The 23,932-nt window shown below is 39.8% G+C and overlaps 1 protein-coding gene across 1 annotated transcript; it reads right to left on the bottom strand.

Annotated features, from left to right (window-relative positions):
* Positions 1 to 22,345: 22,345 nt before the first annotated feature.
* LOC308407637 (uncharacterized protein) lies at positions 22,346 to 23,385 on the bottom strand (the record flags this gene model as incomplete). Its single annotated transcript, XM_080899426.1, has 2 exons — positions 23,373 to 23,385; positions 22,346 to 23,243 (listed from the first exon to the last, which is right to left on the bottom strand). Coding segments are annotated over exons 1-2 (900 nt in total). The 5' UTR covers positions 23,375 to 23,385.
* Positions 23,386 to 23,932: the final 547 nt, after the last annotated feature.

The following is a 23,932-nucleotide window of genomic DNA, read 5'->3' as shown; positions in this document are numbered from 1 at the left end:
TAACAGCCTGATTAACCCTTGTATGGTGTTCGGGTCTGTGAGACCCGTTTTCACTTTTTTTCAAAAGAAAAATGAAACAATTAATTATTTTTTCAACCTGAAATTCATTGGCTTTGGCTTATTTTCTGTGAAGAACATAAATCCGAACTAATTTTCAATGACCTCATACTGTACCTCCCCCCACGCATTTACATTACATACAAGGTGTTCGGGTCCACTGGACCCAGGTCTAATAAAAGTGTTGAAAGTGAAGGTCCTGTGTTCCCACACTCTGTCTTCCTCCTTTCTGGTGCTGCTGATAGTGTTTTCTTCCCCTCCTGCTCCCGCACAAAGTTGCAACATTGTTGTCTGCTCTTACATTCCCACACATTTTACCCTCTTTCTTGAGGGATCCAAATTGTATTTTCTCATTCCCTGTCCCTCCTGCTAATTAGGGGCATAATACTATAAATAAGACTTTGCCAGTGTGGTTCTTTATCACAACTGATCAAGATGGCAAAAGATTATCTGCTGCGAGGGCCATCCAATTGATTTTGGAAGAGAGAGGGGCTTCGGATGATGATGTTGACAAAGAGGTTTCAGAATATTTCACATTTCTGAAAATTCAGAGTCTGACAGTGACTTTGAAAAAGAGGATGAGGTTGAGCACCATTTAGTAACAAAACGAAGACGAGTACCCCATCTGCAGCCAGCTCCAGGACCAGAACAAGCCCACCAGTCAGCAAGTGAAGAAATATGGATGTCAATAACTGGTGAAATTGGATGGTCTTCTTGCCCAAGAAATGCAGAGCTGTTACTGTGATAAGCCAGGGCCAACACGGCTGACAGTTACTCATGTGCAGGACATCAAGTCTTCATTTGAGCTTTTCATCCCAGATTCCATCCAGAAAATTATTCTGGATTGCAGTAATCTAGAAGGAAGGTGTGTTTTTGGAGAGAGGTGGAAGGAGATGGACCAAATTCATCTAAGAACCCCAAAGGCCTACTTTGGGGTTCTTATCCTTGCAGGAGTTTTCAGGTCCAAAGGGGAATCCACAGAATCCCTGTGGGATGCAGAAACCGGCACGAACCTTTCCGTGCATCAGTGTCTCTGGAAAACTTCCACAAAATTTCCAGGATTATCCGTTTTGATAACCGAGATGACAGACCAGCTCGACGGCAGAGAGACAAGCTAGCTGCCATCAGGACAGTGTGGGATAAGTGTGTGCACCACCTCCCCCTGTTTTACAACCCTGGGCCTAATGTCACCATTGATGAGCAGCTGATCCCATTTAGTTGTGAAACATATTGCTTCACGTGTAAATGTGTTGTGTCTTTCCACTCACTCCACTTGATTATAACTGATTTTTTTTATAACATTTTATAGAAAAACAAAAACGAGAAGCACATTAATTCATAAATATGATCTAACAAAGGTAAAGGGAAAAAATTAACCATGTTTGCTGTTCATATGGTTTGTAATTGGGATGAAGTGAACATCTGTTGAGTAATTTAACATAAAATTGTTTGATAGTGTTAATTTCAAAAGCCAAAACTCTAGCGGGTCCACCAGACCCATGAACACTGGCTGAGTAACAAAAATATGAACACCACACAAGGGTTAAATATACAAAAAAAAATATTTTTTATAACATTTTAAATTGCACAGTGCATCAGAGTCAGCATTAGGGACATTAAAAAAGTAAATTGACAAATGAAACAAACAAAGACTACATTAAAGTCAAATTTTCACAGCTAAGAGGCAGAAATAGAAATTGTAATATTCACATTACATTCATATGCAGACTCAAACACGGACTATTAATATTTTCTGTCAGTGTGGTATGACGGCAAATGTCATTTACACATTCACACTTTCTGATACAAAAAAAACCCAACAAAAAATGCTTTTTGTTAACATAATAATTTAGGTAAGTACTTTCTACCCTGTTTCGAAGCTGCAGTTGCAAATATACAGAGCACTCCTCACTTTTCTTGATAAGTTTGTTGCTATGCCAACAGCAGATGATAAAGTGGCTGAAAAGCATTCCCGAATCATCTGTTTGTATTAGGGTGTTGTATGTTCCATTATACTCAAAGACATTTCAGCACATTTTGAAGGCCACATTACTTAAAATGGTCTCCAAAGGCAGCTCAACATTATTTTGTTATTACTATCTCTGATAAAGCGTCACTATTACTAAACTTGCTGTGAGATTTGTGTTGTCTTAACCAGTCTATTAATTTAAGAAAAAGCTACAGAAAATGCAAGATTATATCAATAAATGTAAAAGGCTGTGACTAATATATACAGTTTGCATATTCTGTTGCTGCCTGTGTGGGTTCCCTGCAGGTACTAAGTCTCTGCCACAGCCCAAAGACATGGTTGTTCAGTAAAATAGTGATTCTAAGTAGCGCACAGACGTGAATATGAGTCTGTATAGTTGTCTGTCTGTCTTTATTAGCCTTGCTGACGACCCGTCCACCCTTCACCCTATGACATTTCGGTTAGACTCTAGCCACCCCCTTGACAATGAACTGAATAAGTGTTTAAGAAAACTGATGAATGTTATGTTAACATGTGATGCGAATGACAATAACGCTCCTTGAATCCTTGAATGAATGTATTTATTAGCAGTTATGTTAGGAAAACGTTCCCGTGTCAATGATGTGCTCTTAGTATTAAGGAACACATCTAAATAAGATTATAGTTGCAGTGCACAGACAAAGGTTGTGATAGTTACAAGTAAAAAGGACACACATTTGTCACTTTTCATTGCTTTCTGATTTTGGCCTTGTAATCCTAGTTTCTCTTACTTTTGTACCTTTGTTGTGCTAATGTCACTAGCTTTGATTTTGCTGGATGCCCTTTATGGTTTATTATACAGATTTAGTCCAAAATAGTTGTTAAATCGGTTTCTTTCATTTTTATCTTTTAATTACAATTCGGGTACATATGTCATCATTCAGTACTCTGACTAGCTAAGTTGTGTATGTATACATGAGTGAAACACTTACCTGAACAGACCCTTAACTGAGGATCTTACGGCAGCTTTGATGAAATTTTTCTTATTAACCAACCAAAAATTATTGAGAATTGCAATTATGAAACTTTCATTTTAGATGGATTGTTCTGTAATACCCCAAGTGAAATAAGTTTATTATTTCCAGCTGCAGTGATGTGTTTTAAAGACAGTTCAGACTCATTTTGTTTGTCTTTTTGAATGTTCAAATACAAATAATCATGTTCATTTAACTGACATGGCTGAAATACTTCTTAAGACAAAGTATGAATGGCAGTAAAAAACAAAAAACAAACAAAAAAAAACGTAACAAACACAATCAAGCAAGCAGTTTAAAGAAAGAAAAGGTGCATCCATGCTACCTATTAATTCAATTGCATTAAATGTTATTCATATAGCAACAACTGTCACAACAACTGTTCCCTCAAAGCACTTTATATTGTAAGGTTAAGACCCTGCAATAATACAGAGAAAAACCCAACAGTTAGATGAGCAACCAGTTTGGTGACAGTGGGAAAGACGAACTCCCATTTTAAAGGAAGAAACCTCTGGCCGAACCAGGCTCAGATAGGGTGTCTACAATTTGCCATCTGTTGCGACCCCCAGCTTCTCGTGAAAGATGGAAAATAGTAGTTTTTCTTGAATGAATGGCAGTACAATTGTTTGTGTCTGAAACCATGGTGAATATGTCAGAGCAATGCCGACTTTTTCATGACTCAACATTAAAATATTTAGTCATAATAGGGATTTAGCAGCCAAGCCAAGAGTCCCAGTGGGTTTCACATCTGAAGTTCACTATAACTTTGTCTGTCATTGTGTGGTTTAGCCATCATGTATTCTGCATCCTGTGTTATCTCACAACAAGCAGCAGCACACAGAGGCTGCTCCCTGCTAGGAACAGACATTAACTTTGGGGTACTTCGGGGCGGACGCCAGAGAATTAGCCTTTGCGAATATGCATAAAATCACTTCAATAGACAGAATGTCTTTTTCTTCCCCCCTCTTTCTTTCCTTTATCTGTGTAGCTGGCATAGATTTCATCGGATAAGACTGTATGTAGACATGTGTTTGAAGGTTTCGTCTGTGGGTGTTTGGGGAAGCAATCATACCAATTACTCTTTGTGTGTGTGTGTGTGTGTGTGTGTGTGTGTGTGTGTGTGTGTGTGTGTGTGTGTGTGTGTGTGTGTGTGTGTGTGTGTGTGTGTGTGTGTGTGTGTGTGTGTTATAATGAACCCGTTTCTCTTAAATCTTTTGCTCTATTCATAAAATATAGATACTACAGATTCCCATTAGAATTTCAATGGTTATTTATTATTTCTGTAGGATGAATAATTCAATTTTCATTTTTTGCAAAGGCAGCACTCAAAAGGATGAGACGATAATAGTCGTCATTAACAGCCACTCTCGCTCTCCCTCTCATCCCCTCTTTTTCTGGCTCTCCCTCGTTGCTGATTTGACAATATTTTATATTTTCACCCCCATAATAACCAATAGCCAAGTAAAAACTTTACAAATTACAAAACGAAAAAGAAAAAGTGAGACTTTTTCCCCACCGACCTTGATTACCATGTGGATTGAAACAGACCTATTATGTTAATTTTAAAATCATTATTTTTATTCTTGGGCTATCTAGAGAAACTTAAATGAGTGACTGTTTAACCCTTTAGCGTTTTGCTCAATTGGTAGAGTACATTTTCAGGCCCTATATCTAACTGAAGCTTTTAATGAAATTGACCTACCTTAGTGAGTCTTTTCTACCAGTTGGTTTACATCTGCCAAAAAATCCACCAGAAGGCAGTGTGAATGTAAACGGTTGACTCTTCTTATCCCTTTCCCAACCAGGAAGTCAGAAACAAAGAAACATCCAACATAGAGTGTTTTTGATGAAACTAAGGTAGGAAGATATAATTTTTTTGATATATGATAGTGTTAGAGGACTTACTAAACAGATGTATGTCACTTGACAGCATTAAAAAAGTGAAATTAAATGTTTAAATTTTTTTTTTAAAAAGTGGTCAACCAAACGGTTGATTTGTCACTTTATGGTGCTACTGCTAACATAACCTAAATGTTATTAAAATTGATTATTTGCCATAAAATCAGACCACTAGACCCTTTTTGTTAATCAATTGCTGTTGATAAATCACATTAAGAGTTAGCACAGCACGGATATGCTGAAATAATTTCCTCAGTAAGTCATTTTTGTAACTTTCTGAGTTTATATTAGTAAATATGGTAAAAATCAAGAGTAACATGTGGAAATCACAAATATCATAAGTAATTACCTTTTAACCTCTTAAGCCCCAACGCCCCCTGATACGGGGGCAAAAGGCAGGAGATCAGTTAGGCTTGGGGCTTAAGAGCTTAACCAAATTACAGTAGCTGGTAAATTAATATTACTAAGTTGTCAAAATCACAATTTCATGTTTAACAAGTACTATATGGATGGTAAACAATTATATGGCTAAAAATCACATGGTCCTGTGGCATGATAGTCATGATAGCATCCACCTTAAACCACGGTGTGTTTGAGGTCATGGTTTCATATGAAGCCGCAAGGGCTGGCACTCTCCAGCAGTATATTGCCAACAAACCAGATGTGTGGGGCTTTAAATTGTTCTGCCAAGCAAGTTCATCTAGCATCATCCACAACTTGCTGCTGTATCAAGGGTGATCTACATTCTTCAGTGCTCCCCTCAGTGAAAAGGAACAGAAACCACCTCTAGGGGCCAAAGTTGTAAAAAAAACCCCCACTATGCTAACCCATAAAAGAACCTCAGCTCTTCACAAGTTTCAGCTTGGTCCAGAACTTGCACGCCTCCTTGGGTGTCCGGTCCATTGGTACTGTATGACCAAACTGCACTGGTGGAGCTCCCCTGATGGCAGACAAAGACCTGATGAAGAAGGGCTATGGAGCCTGTTATTATAGGTCTGATGAAGGTCTGATTGCAACAAAATGGTTTGACAACAAATGTGTCAACCTTCTACACAATGCCTCTGGGTTCATGCCTCTTTCATCGGTCAAATGGTGGAGCAAAGAGTCCAATGCAAAGATGACCATTCCATGCCAATCACTCATCCCTGTATATAATTAGCATATGGGAGGAATTAAGCTTTCTGATATGATAGAGAGAGAAGGAAGAGAGGATAAAAGACATGCTTTGGAAGAGAGCCAGATATTAATAACAAGCATGTTTAGGACCTTGGAGCTTCATGGACTATGGTAGAGATGAGAAATTCACCGTTTTTCATCAGTGGATTTTGGAACACCTAATTTAAAGAAGTGTGCATCAGCACATTTAACCGAGTTTAGATTAACTTCTGGATTCCACAAGTTGCGGGTTTATGCCATATGTGCAGTGTGGGTCCTCACCAGCTGTGTTTCAAACATTTTGATCTATTATAGGTATTTAGGGTGCATAGTTAAAACATGGGGGGAAAGCCTTTCTTATGTCTTTAATTGATTAACAAATGTTTGCTTAGGGTGATTTATCCTCAAAATTGACCTCATTCTCTATGCCGTTCCTGTACTGCACTTCCAGCTTGCCATAGCTTCTGTCTGGAATGCCTTTGAAATATGTTTTGGTCTGTCTGGTGGAATCTCGGGCATTGACTAGAGTGCTCACAATCACATTACAGCTGGAATGCAAAGAAGCTTTTCCCTCAGGAGAACAACTGGAGACAGGAGGAAACTACTAACCAGGCTCTGTTATGTCTTAAAAAAATTGTAGAGTTATTCTAGAATCCTGCCTTGGAAGATAATACTTGTATATTTAAAAAAAAATAGGATAAACATTTCAGTGTTTCAGACATGAATGTTGTGGACAACAGAAAATATTAGAATTGCTGAACTTCCAGCTCTTCTAAACCCTAACAAAACAAAAGAGAACTACTCATACTATACTGACTACATTTCTTCAAAGAACATCATGCAAGCCAGCAGGCAACTATTCACTACTATATAAGAGTGCAATATGAACATTACGATGTTGTGCAACAGAGAATGTTAAAAAGCATCAGCCAATGTCATTATAGTTGACTTTGGCTAATGTCAGGCTTCCATACTTACTTTCTGACCCCGCATGAGTCGGTGCTCCCTGAGTCTGGTTCTGCTGGAGGTTTCTTCCTGTTAAAAGGGAGTTTTTCCTTCCCACTGTTGACAAGTGCTTTCTCATAGGGTAACATCTGATTTTTGGAGTTTTCTCTGTATTATAGTAGTTTTTAACTTCCAATATAAAACATCATGAAATGGCTGTGGCTGTGATTTGGTGCTAGATTAATAAAACTGAGTTGAATTGAACTTTGTTTCTAACCCAGAAATTGCGTAATTTATTTCATTGTGTTGAGCCAAATGTGTCAAGGCTTTCAACTAAATTTAATTTAATTATGTGAAAAAATAATATTAGATATTCTCCTAAATCTAATGTTTTTTATCCATGAATGTGTCTGATTTTAAAGTTAGCTACTTTCATTAAGCATGCCAGTTAGAAGGAAAGGTTTTTTGTTTAAGTGTAATAGACAGAAACTAACATGTGTTAAAGTGATTTGGGTACATTTTGAAAAGATCTTAAATGTATTTTTAATGCCTGAATATTTCATGTGGTTAGCTCCTGTACTGTAAAATTTTATGATGGCTCAGAAATGTGAAGAAATTAAGATAAAAATCATAATTGCTCAATATATCCTTAATTTGTAAAATTCTTATTGGATGAAGGTCCAGTTTCCTGTGCCCCCCCAATGATCCACACCTTCTCCTCACAGACAGGCCACCATTTCTACAGTAATAAAGTGACTCCTTTGATAAGCTGTCAGACACTACCCAACATGTGAAAGTAAATAACTCCGACTCTGCTGGCTTTTATTTAGAGCCTTGTAAGTAATGACCTTTCAAAGGGTTTGTGTAGGGGCTTTTGATATCCATGCTGTCATCATCCTTTCTCTTCACCTTTTCTTTTACTGAAGTGTTAATGAAAAAAAATTCAAAATGCCACAAAAATCACCTTTTAAAAGCCAAAAAGAACAGTGAGATGAAAGGCGATTGCAAGCTTTAAGTCTATGCTATGACAGTCGCAGTGACAGACGCTTCATTCCAACTTCTAACACGGAGCACCAACAAAGGCAGATCAGAGATTCTGTGACTTACCTTTTGTTATTCTTCTTCTGTCTATCTGAATGTTACTCACCTCTTAGGTTTGTGATAACCTCTTTACTTTTCATCGTCTTTTGTACTCTTCCCATCTCTTTGCATCAGGATATGACAGGTGAGCTGGGAATTGGAAATAGGATGCCTCAAAGAGGCCAGGTCTGAGACTAGAGGTTGAATGCTAACTATGCAATCTTTTACGGAAACTCTACTAATCTCACCTCATTTGTGCTCATGCGTTTGTTCTCTCCTATGGGATCTCTAAAGTTGCATCAAAAATGGATGGACTTGTGAGACACATATTCTATAACGGTATCCAAAATAACTAAGAAGAATAACTAAGTGCAAAGATTCTGAGGGCTAAAATATCACAACAAACAAAAGTAGTGTAGTAGTACATGTCTGAATTCTCAAGAATGATACATTCAACCTGCAGGAATATCCACCCTTTGTTGTCCTTTTGTAACTGCTCTGCTTTTCCTTCCCTCTGTGAAGTGTCTGTCTTGTATGTCCTAGGTGTTAATGCTAATTGGAAAGTGCAGATGCCCAGCGGAGATTGGTATGGCAGTTCGCAGCTCACAGATAATTGGCTCCAGACTGATGACAACCTGTTACATAAGGAGCCAACATGGCCGCTGCCATGGACTGAGGATACGTTTGTCTTTCTCTCATTTCAAACAGTCACACTTGTTTCTTATTGGCTTTACTTAGTAAAGGAGTCTTTTGGTGTGAGCTGCTATTTAGTGACATTGCTGTCTCTTGTTTGTGTGAGATAGTGAGGAAAAATGTTGTATTTGGGTTTGTTTCTATTGGTTTGAACATCAAATAAATACAACTTGTCACTTTTAATATTGTATCAAGAAAGTTGTACTCATGGCTGAGAATTTGCTTTATAATTTTATTTTATTTTGTTTTTTATATGTATATGTATTCTATATATTTATGTATATATATATTTAAAATATGTATGTGACGCGATAAAGAGCCGGCGCACAGCATTGCAGTCTGAGTGTTTTAATTTCCAGACTGTCTTTGGGGCAGCTTTCCAGCTGTCCTCCTCCTGCTCCACACCGCGTTCTGTCTTCAGATCAAATGATGGAGGTCAGCTGTGTGTGTCAGCCTCCCCTGAAACCACACCCTGAACCCACTACTCCACCCCTTCTCTGCAGCTGAACAACAAACCATATCCCCTGAGAATGTATTTTATGTCTTATATGTTTTTTACATTTTGAAAAATATTTTATATATGTGTTTATGTTTATCATGCATTTATGTGATTTTCAGAACTTGGGAGTTTGGGGAGGTCAACACTATAAAGGACGTATAGGAAGTTAAAATTAGCCATTTCAGCAATGTGGTAAAGGCCGAGGCCACAAGGTAGGCAAGTTAGAAAAGTTATATTATAAACATGTATCTAACCATTAAATCAATGTAAAAGCATTTTGTGTCAAGCTAATTTTAACACAACTCAGACGGGAACATTAGAAAGTCATTCTCAGACACAATAATAAAACTTAGTCAGATCCACCAGTCACTGTTTTCATTTTACTCAGGAAAAAAAAAAACAGATTACAGCCATTACAATAAAGGGAGGCAGTTGCTACAGTCTACTTCTTCATAAAGTCTTGTACTGAACCAGAGTTCAACCAACAACCAGGGATCTAAATCACTTAATAAAAATACCCAATCTGTTCCCAACTATGCCATTTGAAGGAAGCCCTGTAATAATAATCTTTAAAGCCCCACATTTCTTTTCCACTTTTCATGTATTTAGCCCTTATTAATTCCTCCAGCTGGCTTTTGATGATGTACAGTTGCTATGAAACCAGTGATGTATCTTTAAAGCCTCTATACAGACAATGTAAGTTTGCTCTTCTTTCAGCTTCCAGATATTGTGGCAGCTATTGAGTTTTGCGTTTCACTACACAGCACATCTGTGTTGCATTGCGTCTGTGGTAATGCAGTGACATTGTGGTTGGGCTAGACGCTATTCTAGGAACCGTAGGACAAGGGGCGAGGAACATCCCGGACAGGCCGCCATAGTGCTGCAAGGTCGACAGAGAAAAAAATGCCAGAGAATGCAGACACAGGAAGACAGACAACCATCTGCACTCACAATTAACCTAATCTTACTAAGTGCATGTCTTTGGACTGTAGGAAACGCCACACTGTTGCCTGAGAGGCAACAGTGCTAACCACCAGGGAACCTTGCTGCCCGAAATTAAATTTGCAGATGTAGAATGAGCAGTAGGCTGATAAAAACTTTTGAAAAAACTTTATTGACTTTTCCGACATATAAAGGTGTTAAAATACTTTTCCTATGGATCTTACATGTCTACCATGGAATTCTTCATAGATTTCAGCCGCGCAGTGTCTCTTCATTATAAGGTCTTGGGCTACACACACTGCTTCACCATCTCTCCATCCTCCTCTCAACAATGCATCAACAAGAGCTTGAAAAACAGTATCCTGCTCTCTATGTCCAACACTTCCTGTTTCTGGAGTGAATGACAAATGCTGGAGCATTTTAATGATTCATCGACTAGACCAGCGTCTTCACAGCTTCACATCATTTAAACGCACATACATACACAAAAACAGACAAAAACACTGTCTGCTGTTTGCAAAGACAACACGACAGTCTTCATCATAAAAGTTCCTGTTCCCGTTTCTTCTAGCAGCAACTACTTTTTCATATCTGCTTTAGTTGGTTTGTGTTTCAGTAACACATTCATAACTGAGTGCACTGAGTGTGGGGGATACATAGAAAGACAGTTTGAAAATACCCTGTAAGTTCCACTTGAGCGCCTCTCATCCTGTCAGCCCACTGCAAGGCCAGGTCGCCTCAGGGTCAGCCCATCTCTGATTATCTCATATGATTGGCGGCTCTGTCCATGGCCACGGGCGAATGAGTCAGTACGACATCAAGCCTTATTGGATGAGCCCTGAGATCAGAGGCGAGGTCAGAGGTGGCAGAAGACCAGAGGGGGGAGATGTTAGCTTATGATTGGTTTATGAGTGACAGCTTGACACAACCAGGTAGGCAGAGAAGAAGAAAGGAAAAAGGGGTCAGGTACCACTAAGATGTATTCAATTAGTTGCCTTGGCAATCGTAATAGGATTAGTTTAATTTAGAATCAGCATGATTGTGATCTATTTGTGTGCTGCTGTTGCAATCTGCTTCTGGGGCTGGAAAATGTGACTTGTTTTTTAACCGGTAGATAAGATGTACTTTATATTTTCATACGTTTTGCTGTATTCCAGATGCATAACATAATGCAGCTTTCATTTGAAAGAAACTTTCAAGTTGTCCTCAAGTATGTTTGTTTTTTATGAGGGAATTTTAAGCCTTTATTTGATTGAAGAAGTGGAAAAAGAAGTAGATTTTACTCATTCAACCCCAAATTGAATGGAATTAGATTTGGTGGAATCAAATTGGGAAACCACTTCCTGTGGTTCATGTGTCCATGAGTTTGCTTGGTCTCACCATGCCTGCGTTGACTCTACCTGGGTACTCCAGCTTCTTCACACACTGCAAAGACATGCATGCTAATTAACTGGTGCTTCTACACTCTAAAAAGTAATTCAGAGGCTTAGTAAATATCACTATAAATATAAGTTAGATGAGCCTGATAAAATCTATGAATATCCTTTTAGTAATTATTTGAGTTTGATAAGTTGAAATAAATGTCTAACACGTTAACTTATGTGTTTGTGTTAAATTAAGGTATTCATTTACATTTATCTCAGACAAAAAATTCAAGTATGTAAGGCTTTGAGCTAAAATGGAAAAGGCTCTTGTCTTTTTAGTGCTTGTTTATTTTGAGTTATTGCCATGTTTATGAAAATTTAATTTTCATTTGGAAAAATGTTTAACATGTGGTCATTTTTCATACATGTATTATGAAAAACACAACTACATATTAGTTTGTTTGGTTGTTTAGACTTAGACTACCAGTGGAATACAATGACATTCATATTTGAATGTTAGGGGGTGATCGTGGCTCAAGAGTTGGCAGTTTGTCTTGTAATCGGGAGGTTGCCGGTTCGAGCCCTGGCACCGACAGTCTCGGTCGCCTACTGCCTTCTGGTAGTGGTCAGAGGGTGCCAGTGTCCGGCCGCCTCGCCTCTGTCAGTGCGCCCCAGGGCAGCTGTGGCTGCAATGTAGCTTGCCATCACCAGTGTGTGAATGGGTGGATGACTGAATGTAGTATTAAGCGCTTTGGGGTCCTTAGGGACTAAGTAAAGCGCTATACAAATACAGGTCATTTACCATATTTAATATGAAGTACAATTTTGATTACATTTAGTTTACAATATTAAGTAAATGGAACAAAATTTTGGATTAACTGACCATCTGTATTTCAGTTACATTGACCAAGCATGTCAGTGTTATTTACTCAATTTTTTCATGTTTGTGTAACAACTACAATTATTCATTTCAACTTAATATGTTTAAGCTTTAGTTATTCAATTGATCAAGTATATTATATTGAACAGATTTGAGTGGTTTCCAGTATACTCAATATTTTTAAGTGCAAAAGTGTTGCGTCAAAAATTTTAAGTAAATGTCAGTGTTAGTTTTTACAGTGTACAGTGGTCATAGGTGAATGGTTGTCTGTCTTTCTGTATTAGTCCTGCGATATTATAGGCAACCTGTCCGGGGTGTCCCTCACCCATTGCCCCACAACAGCTGGGATACACTTTAGTCTCCCTGAGATGCTTAAAGTGAAGCTATGCTTTTAACATTCATGGATTTGTCTAAAAAGGGATGTGGGGTGTACTCAATTAGATTGAACTAACACTACAGATTTAGATTATTATTATTACACAATGAAAAGTAATTAGGTTGGATTCAGTTACGTTAGCTGATGAACATTATGGGTAATTTCATTGGAAAGCATTCAACTCCTACAACTATGCTAGACCCTGCTGTTCTGTATACACAACATACTATAACATTTTTCTTTTTTTCCCGTAAGAATTTAAATCATGACACATTCCAAAGATTGCTCAGCACTGCTCCACCACCTTATAATTGAAATTAATATCAACAAACAGAGCCACACAGCCCTCAGTACTGTTTTCGATGTTCTCGCAAGTAATTTCGTAACCTTCAGTGAAAAACTCCATACCCCTTTTCTCTGTTGTCCAGGTTTCCGATATTCTATTAAAAGGCTGGTGAATCAACTTAGGTAATGTTTGATGTTGTGAAAGTTGGCATGCAAGTGTCTGCTGTTAAAGTGAAGTATTGAAAAATTTATTTTCTGTCCGTCTAAAGGGTTGCCTGTCTAATAACAGCAACCGTTTTTAATCTTCACGAAAAAGTTGTTATCAGGGTTTATGTCATTTTGCATTTCCTGCTGATGGGGTTCAGTTTCAGATCATCTTGCAAATCATGAACAGTTGGATGTGTTTTAGCTGTGTCGGTTGCTATGAAGAAGTTGTCATAGCTGGTTGGCAATCATAAGTTCCTTTGTTTATTTAGCTGTACTGCTGCAGGGATGATGTGGATGAATAAAGAGTTTATTATGCTGCAAATAGGCAGTGTCCCTCTTTGCTCTTGCAGCTTTCATTGCAGCATTAACGCCTTCCTTTTCCTCCTTACTCCATCTGTAAAGTCCTTATTTAGGTGTATTTTAGTTTGACTTGGCCCAATGGAGGATAATCATTTTGTCCTTGCAGTTTTACATTAATCAACAGCCAAAGCACTAACGCTGAAGTTTTGAAATGCAGAATCCAAAACTATTGATGTCATAGTGATCTTTTATACTCATCATGTATCTAATTTGCATTGTGTAGCAGTTTATCTGTGCCCTTTTCAAAAACATCCAGTGGGCCAGATTGGAGTCCTTGCCAGGCCTGTTCTGGCCCCCAGGCCTTATGTTTGACACCCCTGCATTCAAACTACAGGAGTTGCTTGACTATGGAAACCCATCCCATGAAGCTCCTGGTGCACAGTTCTTTTGTTGATGTTAATACCAGAGGAGGTTATTGAGTTACTTAGTCAGCAGAAGGCTGGACGCTTTTTACGCACTACGTCTCTCAGCACTTGATGACTGCTCTGTAACTTTATGTGGTCTCCCACTTGATTCCTGAATGCTTCCACTTTGCAATTATGCCGCTTACAACTTGATATGGATGATGAATGTACTGTAGCCTCAAAACGATATCTCGATACATCAGGAAATTTGCAATAATGATGTCTCTGACTTTATATGTTTAATAAATACTGAAAAACATCTTATCAGTGCTTGCAGCTTGCAATCAGCAGCATTTATTCATGCACTCAAAATCTAGTCCCTTTTCCATCTTTCTATCCTTCCATCCTAGGGAAGGTAGGGAATGGCGTTGTATCACTGACATCATCACCTAAAACTTTATACTGGGATTATCCCAGATGATATGATGTGGCACAACCCAAGTGTTTGATTTGAAACACCTCTGGCAATGGGAGTGAGAACACATATTGTCTAGTACTTTTAAAATCGAATATGCACACAGATTTTAAACTTTATAACATTAAAATCTGTGAGCTACTGTACGAGACTTTTACACTGACTTCTGTCGCAGTGAGTGAGGCACTTTAACTCTATCTGGAAAGCTGTATATTAGAGAAAACTGTGGACACACTGAGCAGCTGAATGAAGGTTATGAACTGCAGTGTACACTTCAAACATGGAAGTGAGCTTCTCTAGTACTTACAGTGCAGCAAACAAGTTGTGCGCCTGTCTCCCCCACTAAACTCCCTCTCCCATGCTCTTAACAGCTGCACTCAACTCATCTTCCCTTTCTTAATCATTCCTGCACTTCACCCTCACTTTCATATGCTGCCTCAGATCTCCACCTCCACCCACACGTTGCTTCTTTAAAGCCTTCATCCTTGAGTTTCTCTCTCTGCTTTTGCTCAGACTTTTCCCTCCTTTTCTGCCATTCTACCCCCCAACCTACCTCACTTCTTGTCTTCTTTCTGTCCATCTTCATCTTTTTACACCATCTCTCTTCTCCTAGCCTCTCTCAGCCTCTAACTAATCAGTGTCTCATCGCGTAAAGCTACTTGTTACAGCTGGGGGGGAAAAGGCTGAACAAGCCAATAATCTCCACCATTGCTCAGGTTCATTGTCCAGCTCAGGTAAGAGTTCAAGTGTTTCAGAGGGCCGCTCAGATCACATCAAATCCCTGTCTAACTTAACCCCTGAGATTGTTCCAAATAGCACATTTCTCATTAAAAGTGCCTGAGTACTCCGTCAAATGTCAGAGCACTGAGTCTGCAAAATTTTAGCAGCCCATTCCCTGGATATATTGAATCTGAAAAGAGAATGTCAGGGCAAGGATTTGATGGATTACTGACCTGACCAATGGGATTAAGTTCAGTCAGAAGATGTTAGTATCAATGAGGTGCTATGGAGATGAATAAAACACGTTATTAAGACTAAAGATGTCTGTCCTTTTACAACATTCAGAATTTGAGAGGAGCCATCAGGTTGGATTTCACTCCAAAAACAGAAGCTAAGAAATCAGGCCAACAATCGTGGAAAGAAGTCTTACCCCATTCAACCCTGATGTGCACAAAACTAAATTCTAATTTAATAATTAAACTACACTAAGTACAGTCACATGCTGCTCTTTTTTTTTTTTTTGCTGTCGTTAAATAAAAGTGAAGCTCAAAAATGTGACAAACTAAACCCTAATTAAAAGTTTATTATTCCCTTGGGAGTAATTTGGTGGGTACAGCAATAAGCACTGAAATCTGTAGTGGAGATGAAAGTTACTTAAACAAACATATTTCTAATCCTGGGATAATAGTCCTCAACATGAAATATAAAATGTAAACAAAGTTAACTTCAGAAAGTCCAGATGAGCAGAGTCTCTAAATGGTCACGTGTACTTAGATAAAGTACAGATGTATACAGATGCTATGTTGAAAATGACTAAGTATATTAGTTATAACACTATAATATACAAAGTATATCAAAATATACTTTGCATTTTCTATTTATATATATAGATGTGTGATTAACTTTGGTGTATTATTTATTTATATTTAACTTGCGAAAAAGTATTATTATCTGCTAAATGTTTCACTGCCAGTCCCTAAGTGTGTATGTCCACTGTTTGGGCTACAGTGGGCTTTTAAACAAACTCAGTTTTAAATTGTCCAATTGTCCCCATGATCACTGGTGGATTAGTGATGAACAGCGATGTGCAAGACTAGCCACCTAGACGATTACACATTGATACCCTTGATTTTATTTTATTTTTTTACAAATACTATATAATACTAAATAGCAGTTTTCTCGACCCCTTTCTCTTTTTCTGCTGGCATTGCCAACATTAGCCAGATTAGCAAACTAGTCTGATATTGCATATATTTTCAGCCCTGCTGACCACCAGAGCACCTGACTCAAACTCCCTCTCTTTGCCATTGAGAGCATCCTCAACCACCTGGTATGGCCACAGCACCGCCTACGACTGCAAAGCTCTCCAAAGAATGGTGCGGTGCTCTGAAAGGATATTTGGAGGCGAGTTTCCCTCCCTCCAGGACATCTACAGGAAGCGGTGCCTGAGGAAAGTGGGGAGGATCATCAAAGACTCCAGTCATCCCAGCCATAAACTGTTCAAACTACTTCCATCAGGCAGGAGGTACTGCAGTATCCGGTCCCGAACCAGCAGACTTTTTCCATCAGGCCATCGAGACTGCTGAACACTTTATAGACACCTCACTTTCACTTACCGGAACTTTGACATTATGCAATCCATACTGAACATATATGCCATTTCTTTTGCTAAATATTCAACTGCTGACCTTTGTGTATTTTATTTTTAATTTATTTATTTTATATATATATATATATATATATATATATATATATATATATATATATATATATATATATATATAAAATAAATAAATTAAAAATAAAATATAATTTTTTTTTCTTAAAATTCTCCTTCTCTTATATTTGGTTGTTTCTTATGTTTCTTGTATTTTGCACACCACTGTTGCTTGTGAAGCTTGCACACAAGAATTTCACTCACATGTGCTGTACCAGTGTACCAGTAATGTGATGTGACAATCAACGTGATTTGATTTGACAGTCCTCATTTATAAAGTGCTCCGTAAACCCTAATATTGTGGCTAACAGGTGTATTTTGTCTAATTGTCCCTAATTGGGACAATTAGGGACAATTAGACAACAAGAAAGAACCACTTACTTCTAAAAAGACACAGGGTAGAAGTGAACAGTATAGCATTATTTTTAATGTAAAACTAATTATTGGAGCCAAAGGCGGTACAGAGTGATTCCTGTTAAACTGCTTCTCTATCATATACTAATGTGGGACTTTCTAGTGGCAATCAACTTAGTGACGTCATATTCTGTACTCTGACAAAATGGCACTGAACATGCTCTAAAACTTGTGATGTAAAACACCTGTTTTTTTTAATCAGTGTTAAATGGCAATTTTAAGTGAGAGTTGTTTTTAAAGTAGGACTCAATGACGTAAATGGTTTATATGTATAAATCAGAATCAGAATCAGAATCAGAATACTTTATTGATCCCTGGGGGAAATTATTTTTTGTTACAGTGCTCCATTTTAAACCAACATTAAGACAAGACAGACAATACGCTAACTAAGAATAGTACAATATATACATATATATACATACATACATACATACATACATAAGTCACTTATAAATAAATATTTGGAAAAGAAACATGTGTAGTTGTAGCAGCAAACAGTGTGTTAAGTGGATGCGTTGTAAAATAAATCACTGTATGAATGCATGAACAGATGTTGCCTGTAGCATGAACGTGCTTTAGGTGGTCGCTAAAACTTGAAATGCACTATATAAATATGAAACTATTCAGAAAACAGGGAGAAAGATACGAGAAAACAACAGCAGTGATAGCATGGGCGGAACAGCTAAGCAGCAAGCTTTATCTTCCCACAATGCTCTGTCAAGTCGAAACAGCTACAGATTTAGGTGATTTAGATGATTGTGCCTACACCTACACAAAAATAACACCACTCAGTATTTCCTTTTTATAGGTCAATGAACGCCTGAATGTAGGTTGAAGGAGAAATCTAATAACTATCTACTGTCATAAGAGACGTGTTGGAAAAATATAAATAAATAAATAAAGGTTTGAAAGCACATTGAAAAGCTAACTGCAGAAACCATTGAAACAATGGTGTGGATACAAAACCCCAAACTTGTATTATTAAGACTAATGTATTGAACATAAGGCACTACACATTTTACAGAGAAAGTCCTGAAAAAGGCTGAAAAAAGCCCAAAAAAGGGAAGCAAAGTAGGACCGTTTCAGTTTTTTGTTTTTGTTGGGTTTTTTTTGCCTGTCCTGTTTGGATCTTTAGCCATCAGAATTGTTGTCTGAAGGCCAAGAAAGATGCCAAGCGGATTTACTTTACCAAGTGGATCATCATGGCCTTGCCATATTTGTCCATTTGATTGACCTTTACTATAATGATATATTTATTTGATTTGATTTTCGGTTGTTACAGACGGGACAGACATGACTGGGGGATAGGAGGAAGAATGAAAGAAAGACAGGGAGGGGAAGAGAAATAGAGGGGAGAAGAGACGGTGAGAAAGGGGGGAAGAAAAAAAAAAGAAAAACAAACAAAACACCTGGATCACCTGTATGGAGATAAGAAAAAACAGTAGAGAAAACAAACAAACATAACAAATACAACACCATCACAATAAACTAGCTAACAGTAGATAGGAGTAGCTACTAAATATTACATGTTATTGTGCAGCACGCAAGATCGACAGCGCACAATGTGCTTTGAGGTAGCAGCCAAGAAAGGTGTAGTTTGTGTCTGTGTACACCTGTGTGCATCAGCACGCTTGTATTCAAAAGTTTCTCCATTTAACGATCTGCTAGGGAGTGTGGGGAGCCATAGCCCATGAAGCAGGTATGAAGGAGATCCAGGCCCCAGACATCCAGAGGCCCCAGAATACGAGGACTCAAGGAGGACCACCAGGGGGGCAACCGTGCCACCCTCCTGGGAAGAGCTGAGGAGAGCCCCAAACGAGAGGTCACCCAGCAACCACAGAGCAGAGGCCAGAGGGGGTTGCAGTGACGTGCCCGCGGGCTCTGCCGGCAGCCAGCTGTGCCAGAGAGGACCGAGCCTCAGGCCCAGAGGCCAGAGGCTTGAGGGCACCCCACCCCCCGGGAGGGGCCCAGCCGGGCCACAGGCGCCTGGCCCTGCCAATCGGCCACCAGGAGTGAGTCGGTACATACATGAGCGCCCAGCCCCAGACACCAAGAACCACCAACACACCAACGTCTGAGAGCATCAGCCACCGGCAGCAAGTGTGGTGAGGGGAGATAGGCCTCCATACCTCAGAGAGCCTGAGATGTTCCCAGAGAGGTGGAGTCTAACGGTGTGTTCACACCGAACGCAATGGACGCGAATAGAGCGTCAGGTTTACATGTAAAGTCAATGGAAAAGCGCGATGACCCGCGATTGCGGCTCCCGCGAAAATTCGGAAGCAGATTTGCGTCGCCAAAACGCCTGAAACTCGCGTCAGTCTAGCGCGTTTGGAGCGTTTGACTCGCGTGAGTTTTTGTGTTGTATTTTGTGCATCGCGTCTACCGCTCAAGTTGGAAAAATCTGAACTCCAGCGTCAAATCACACCGCGACAACCAATCAGGAGCCTGGTGACGTGGCTCTGACCTAGGTCAAAGGGGCAGATCCAGCCAAAGCCCTTCATTCTTCATTCAGTATGGAGGAAAAGCTCATCAGTGCCGTGGCTAATCACCCTGAGCTATATGATGCTAGCTGCTACTTCTACCGAGACAGGAATAAAAAGGACCTAGCTTGGAGACACATAAGTGAGGAGATCGGGCAACCTGGTAAGTTCATTCCTTCTTTTTAATTTTCAGACTGACCCGATGAAGCCGCGCAAAAGCTAGCAAGCCCGCCTACTGTCCCGCGATTTTCCCACTGATGTACAAATACCTTTCCGCTAACAAGATAATGCGTTTATTCAGAGGACATCTGCAGGAGAAAGTGGAAGAGCCTCAGGGACACATATAATAAGGAGAAGAGGACAGAGAAAGAGAAGAGGAGTGGGTCTGCAGCAGGATCGGGGAAGAGATGGAAGTTCTTCGCGGTCATGGGGTTTCTGGACCCCTTCATCACCCCGCGGGAGACAAGCGGCAATATGGTGCGGACCGTGGAGAACTTCTCCCCCGAGGACCAGGGACAGCCCGAAGAGGCAGCAGGGGAGTGTCAGTCAGAAGGTATGTTTAAAATGAATTAATGTAGGCAGTTAATTTATGCATGTTGTCATACAGGAATATATTTTGTTTATTAATAAACAGTATACAGTAGTCCCGCTGTTCATCCGTCACTGCCTCGCCTTTTCGCTGATTCTTCTTTTATTGCACCGTACAGCTTTCAACAATGCGCATTGCATTCTGCAGCCCAAATGACAAATCTCCTCCGTGTCGTGTCTCCTGCGCTTGCCAAACTTATCATGTTTTGATAACCATCACGTCCAATAGATAAAAAACAGCACAAAAACACTCTTAACTATGACCCTAATTAAGAAAAAGACACCTGCACCGGGAGAAAAAAAGGTGCACAAAAGTGGCGCCGCAGACGGCGAAAAAGCACGGCATAATACTTTTACGTTTTAAAATCGACAAAGGTTTGCACTTTGAGAATCAACTTGTGAGAACTGTGACTACTGTTCATGTGCTGCAATAAATGAGAGACCACTGTATATAATAATAAGTATATAAGTATATAATAATATAATATTCTCTATGACTATTGTCTTCAACCTGTTAACATTTAATATTGTCTTGATAGAGTCAAGTAATCATGCAGCAGAGTCCTCCCCTGTTGCTTCTCCTGGCTCCCCAGTCCCTGGTCCCTCCACTCCTGCTGCTGCACCCACAGGTATGAACATCAAGCACCGCTAGCTTTTTACTTGCTTGAATCCCCTTGTGATCACCTTTACTAAATATCTACAACCAATCTGTTCATATCCTGTTTTTTTCAATTTTGAAAATGAAATCTAGTAGCAGCCTTCTCATTACTTTATGTTGTTTTGTGCTGTGTTTTACAGGCCCACAGAGGAGGACAGCTCAAAGGCGGGCGAGGACGGGTCCCAGGACGGTCCATCGGCGGTGGAGCTGGCCATCCTGGAGTCCCTAAAGAGGCCACGCCCGTCTCCAACAGAATATTTTCTCCTCAGCCTTGTTCCTGCTCTGGAGAGCATGCCGCCTCAAACACGAGAATTCGTGAAATTTCAAATTTATAAATTCGTTTTTGAAAACAGCACAGCTGTGTTAAATTTGGAAACATTGGACCCTAATGATCAGTAGTTTTCTGATGAGGCAGCAGGTCTCCAGGGCAGAAACAATGTTCTTATTTTTCTCCTCCTTCTCCCTGAGGCTCTTCCACTCCAAGCTGGGTCCTTTTTATTCCTGTCTCTCTGTAAATAGTTAAATTTTATATATTTATGTTTAATGTTTTTGTTACTGAATTTATATATTTTTTCAAATAAACATTTATAATGACAAATGTCTCTGTTCTACTACACAGCAAATATTGGCACTTGACTTGACACAAGTAGAATTTATTTCATATTATACTAATGACAAAACATACTAATACAGTGGGATACAAAAGTTTGGGCAACATTGTGAAAAGTAATTATTTTCCTGTACAAACCATTGGTTGTCACAATAAAAATTGTCAGTTAAATACATCATATAGGAGACACACATAGTGATATTTGAGAAGTGAAATGCAGTTCACTGGATTTACAGAAAGTGTGCAATAACTGTTTAAACTAAATAAAGCAGGTGCATAAATTGCCAACACAAAAAAAGAGAAATGAAATAAATATTTAGTATATATCAATGTGTGTGTCTCCTATATGATATATGCAAGTGACATTTTTTACTGTAACAGCAATTCATACAGGAAAATAATGACTATTAATAAGGTTGCTCAAACTTTTGTACCAGACTGTATATAGGAACATAGTGAAGACAAGTTACTTAAGAGAGTAAAAAGAGGTTAGTTTATTTTGGAGTAGAACTCCATTTATTGAGAAAATTTTAAAAAGACAGGAACACTCTTTAGAGGTTTGTGGGTGGCTCTTAAAAGAGCCGTTGTGGGGAAGTCACTGGGACTTCAAACAGGCTACTCCTTTGGTTGCCAAGACACTGCTCCCTCCTTTGAGAAGTGAGCCATGAATTTCTCCCTCACCAGGACAGCCTCTCTGGAGGAGTTGTTTGCTGCCATACGACCCAGGCCTTGCAACGGCTCCACCACAGCAGGTGCCACACCCCTCACAGCAGGTGCCCCTCTCTCGTCCACACAGCGCAGAAAATTATGGAGAACACAAGTTGCCTTCACACACTTCTCCGCAATTTCAGGACGGAGCTCCATGGTGCGCCGATACAACCTCCACTGTGAGGAGAGGATACCGAAGGCACCCTCCACTATCATCCTGGCCCTGGAAAGGCGATAGTTAAAGATCCTCTTCTCTAAAGGGAGGAGGCGTCCAGGCAAAGGCCTCATGAGCTCACGCCGCAGCGGGAACGCTTCATCAGCCACAAAGACATAGGGCTGGGCTCCACGGTGTTCTCCACCAGGTAGAGGCTGGTCAGGAGGCAGATGGAGAGTCCCAGCCCGAAGAGCCTGACCAAAGGTGGAGTTGGCTAGAATACCACCGTCGCTGGTCCTCCCGTACCCCCCAACATCAATGACGCGGAAGCGTTGCTCTGCATCCACAACCGCAAGGAGAACAATGGAAAAAGTTCCCTTGTAGTTGTGGAACATGGATCCTGAGTTGGGGGGTGCCTTCGTCTGGACGTGCTTTCCATCCAGAGCTCCACAGCAGAGAGGGAAGTTCCAGCGCTCCTGGAATCCCTCTGCGATGGACCGCCAGTCTTCAGTTGAAGGCACAGCCATGAAATCATCCACTAGACAGCCCCAGATGGCCGTCGCTACCTGGGGGATGATCTGGTTCACCGTGGACACACCAACTCGAAAACTGAACGCGATGGTCCTGAAGGAGTCCCCGGTGGCAAGGAACCTGGACAAAATTGTTTAAAATGAGTATTATGTGTACTGCAGTTACAAAATATATTATTGAAATTACAAAATTACAAATTACAAAACATAAATCTTACATAAAACATTTTGTAATTATAAGGATAATTACATGATGTTACGGCTGTGGCCATAAGAACACTGTGTGGGCTGTTTGTTCTGTGTCTCTTTACTGTGTTTAAGACTCTTTACAGGTCCCTCCCCTAATGAAGAGTAGTGCGCAGCTGATTGGACCATGGAACAGGTGACCACATTCAAAAAGCCGCTCTGACAGCTCCAGGGAGAGAGAGAGAGAGAGTGTGGAACGAGCGAGTAGCCTGACAGCCGTCGCAGTCCTGACCCTGGTTTTCCCAGCCTGTGTTTATCTTGTGTATTTGTGGGAGTGTGAATTGTGAAAGCCGCTCCTAGTGCATTAGCTGAGAGCTTAGGCACTCGTGGGCTGAAGCGGAAGGGGTGAGCTGCCTTTTCTTTTGGAATCGTTTTCTCCTGTTTTCTTGGTCAGGGAGCGAGGGATAGCTCTGTCATTTGTTTGTTCTTTTTTCTTTCCTAGGGTTTAGTTAGTCTTTTCTGGTGGGACTTAGTTGGTTTTGTTCATTATTTTGGCCTGGGCTCACCCTGGAGCTATGCTTCTTGTCCTTAAATAAAATCACTTTTTTTACTCACAACTGGTTT

This window comes from Rhamphochromis sp. 'chilingali' (assembly GCF_963969265.1).
Source record: "Rhamphochromis sp. 'chilingali' genome assembly, chromosome: 12".
Lineage (NCBI taxonomy): Eukaryota > Metazoa > Chordata > Actinopteri > Cichliformes > Cichlidae > Rhamphochromis > Rhamphochromis sp. 'chilingali'.
This window is presented reverse-complemented; position numbering and strand designations above follow the sequence as displayed.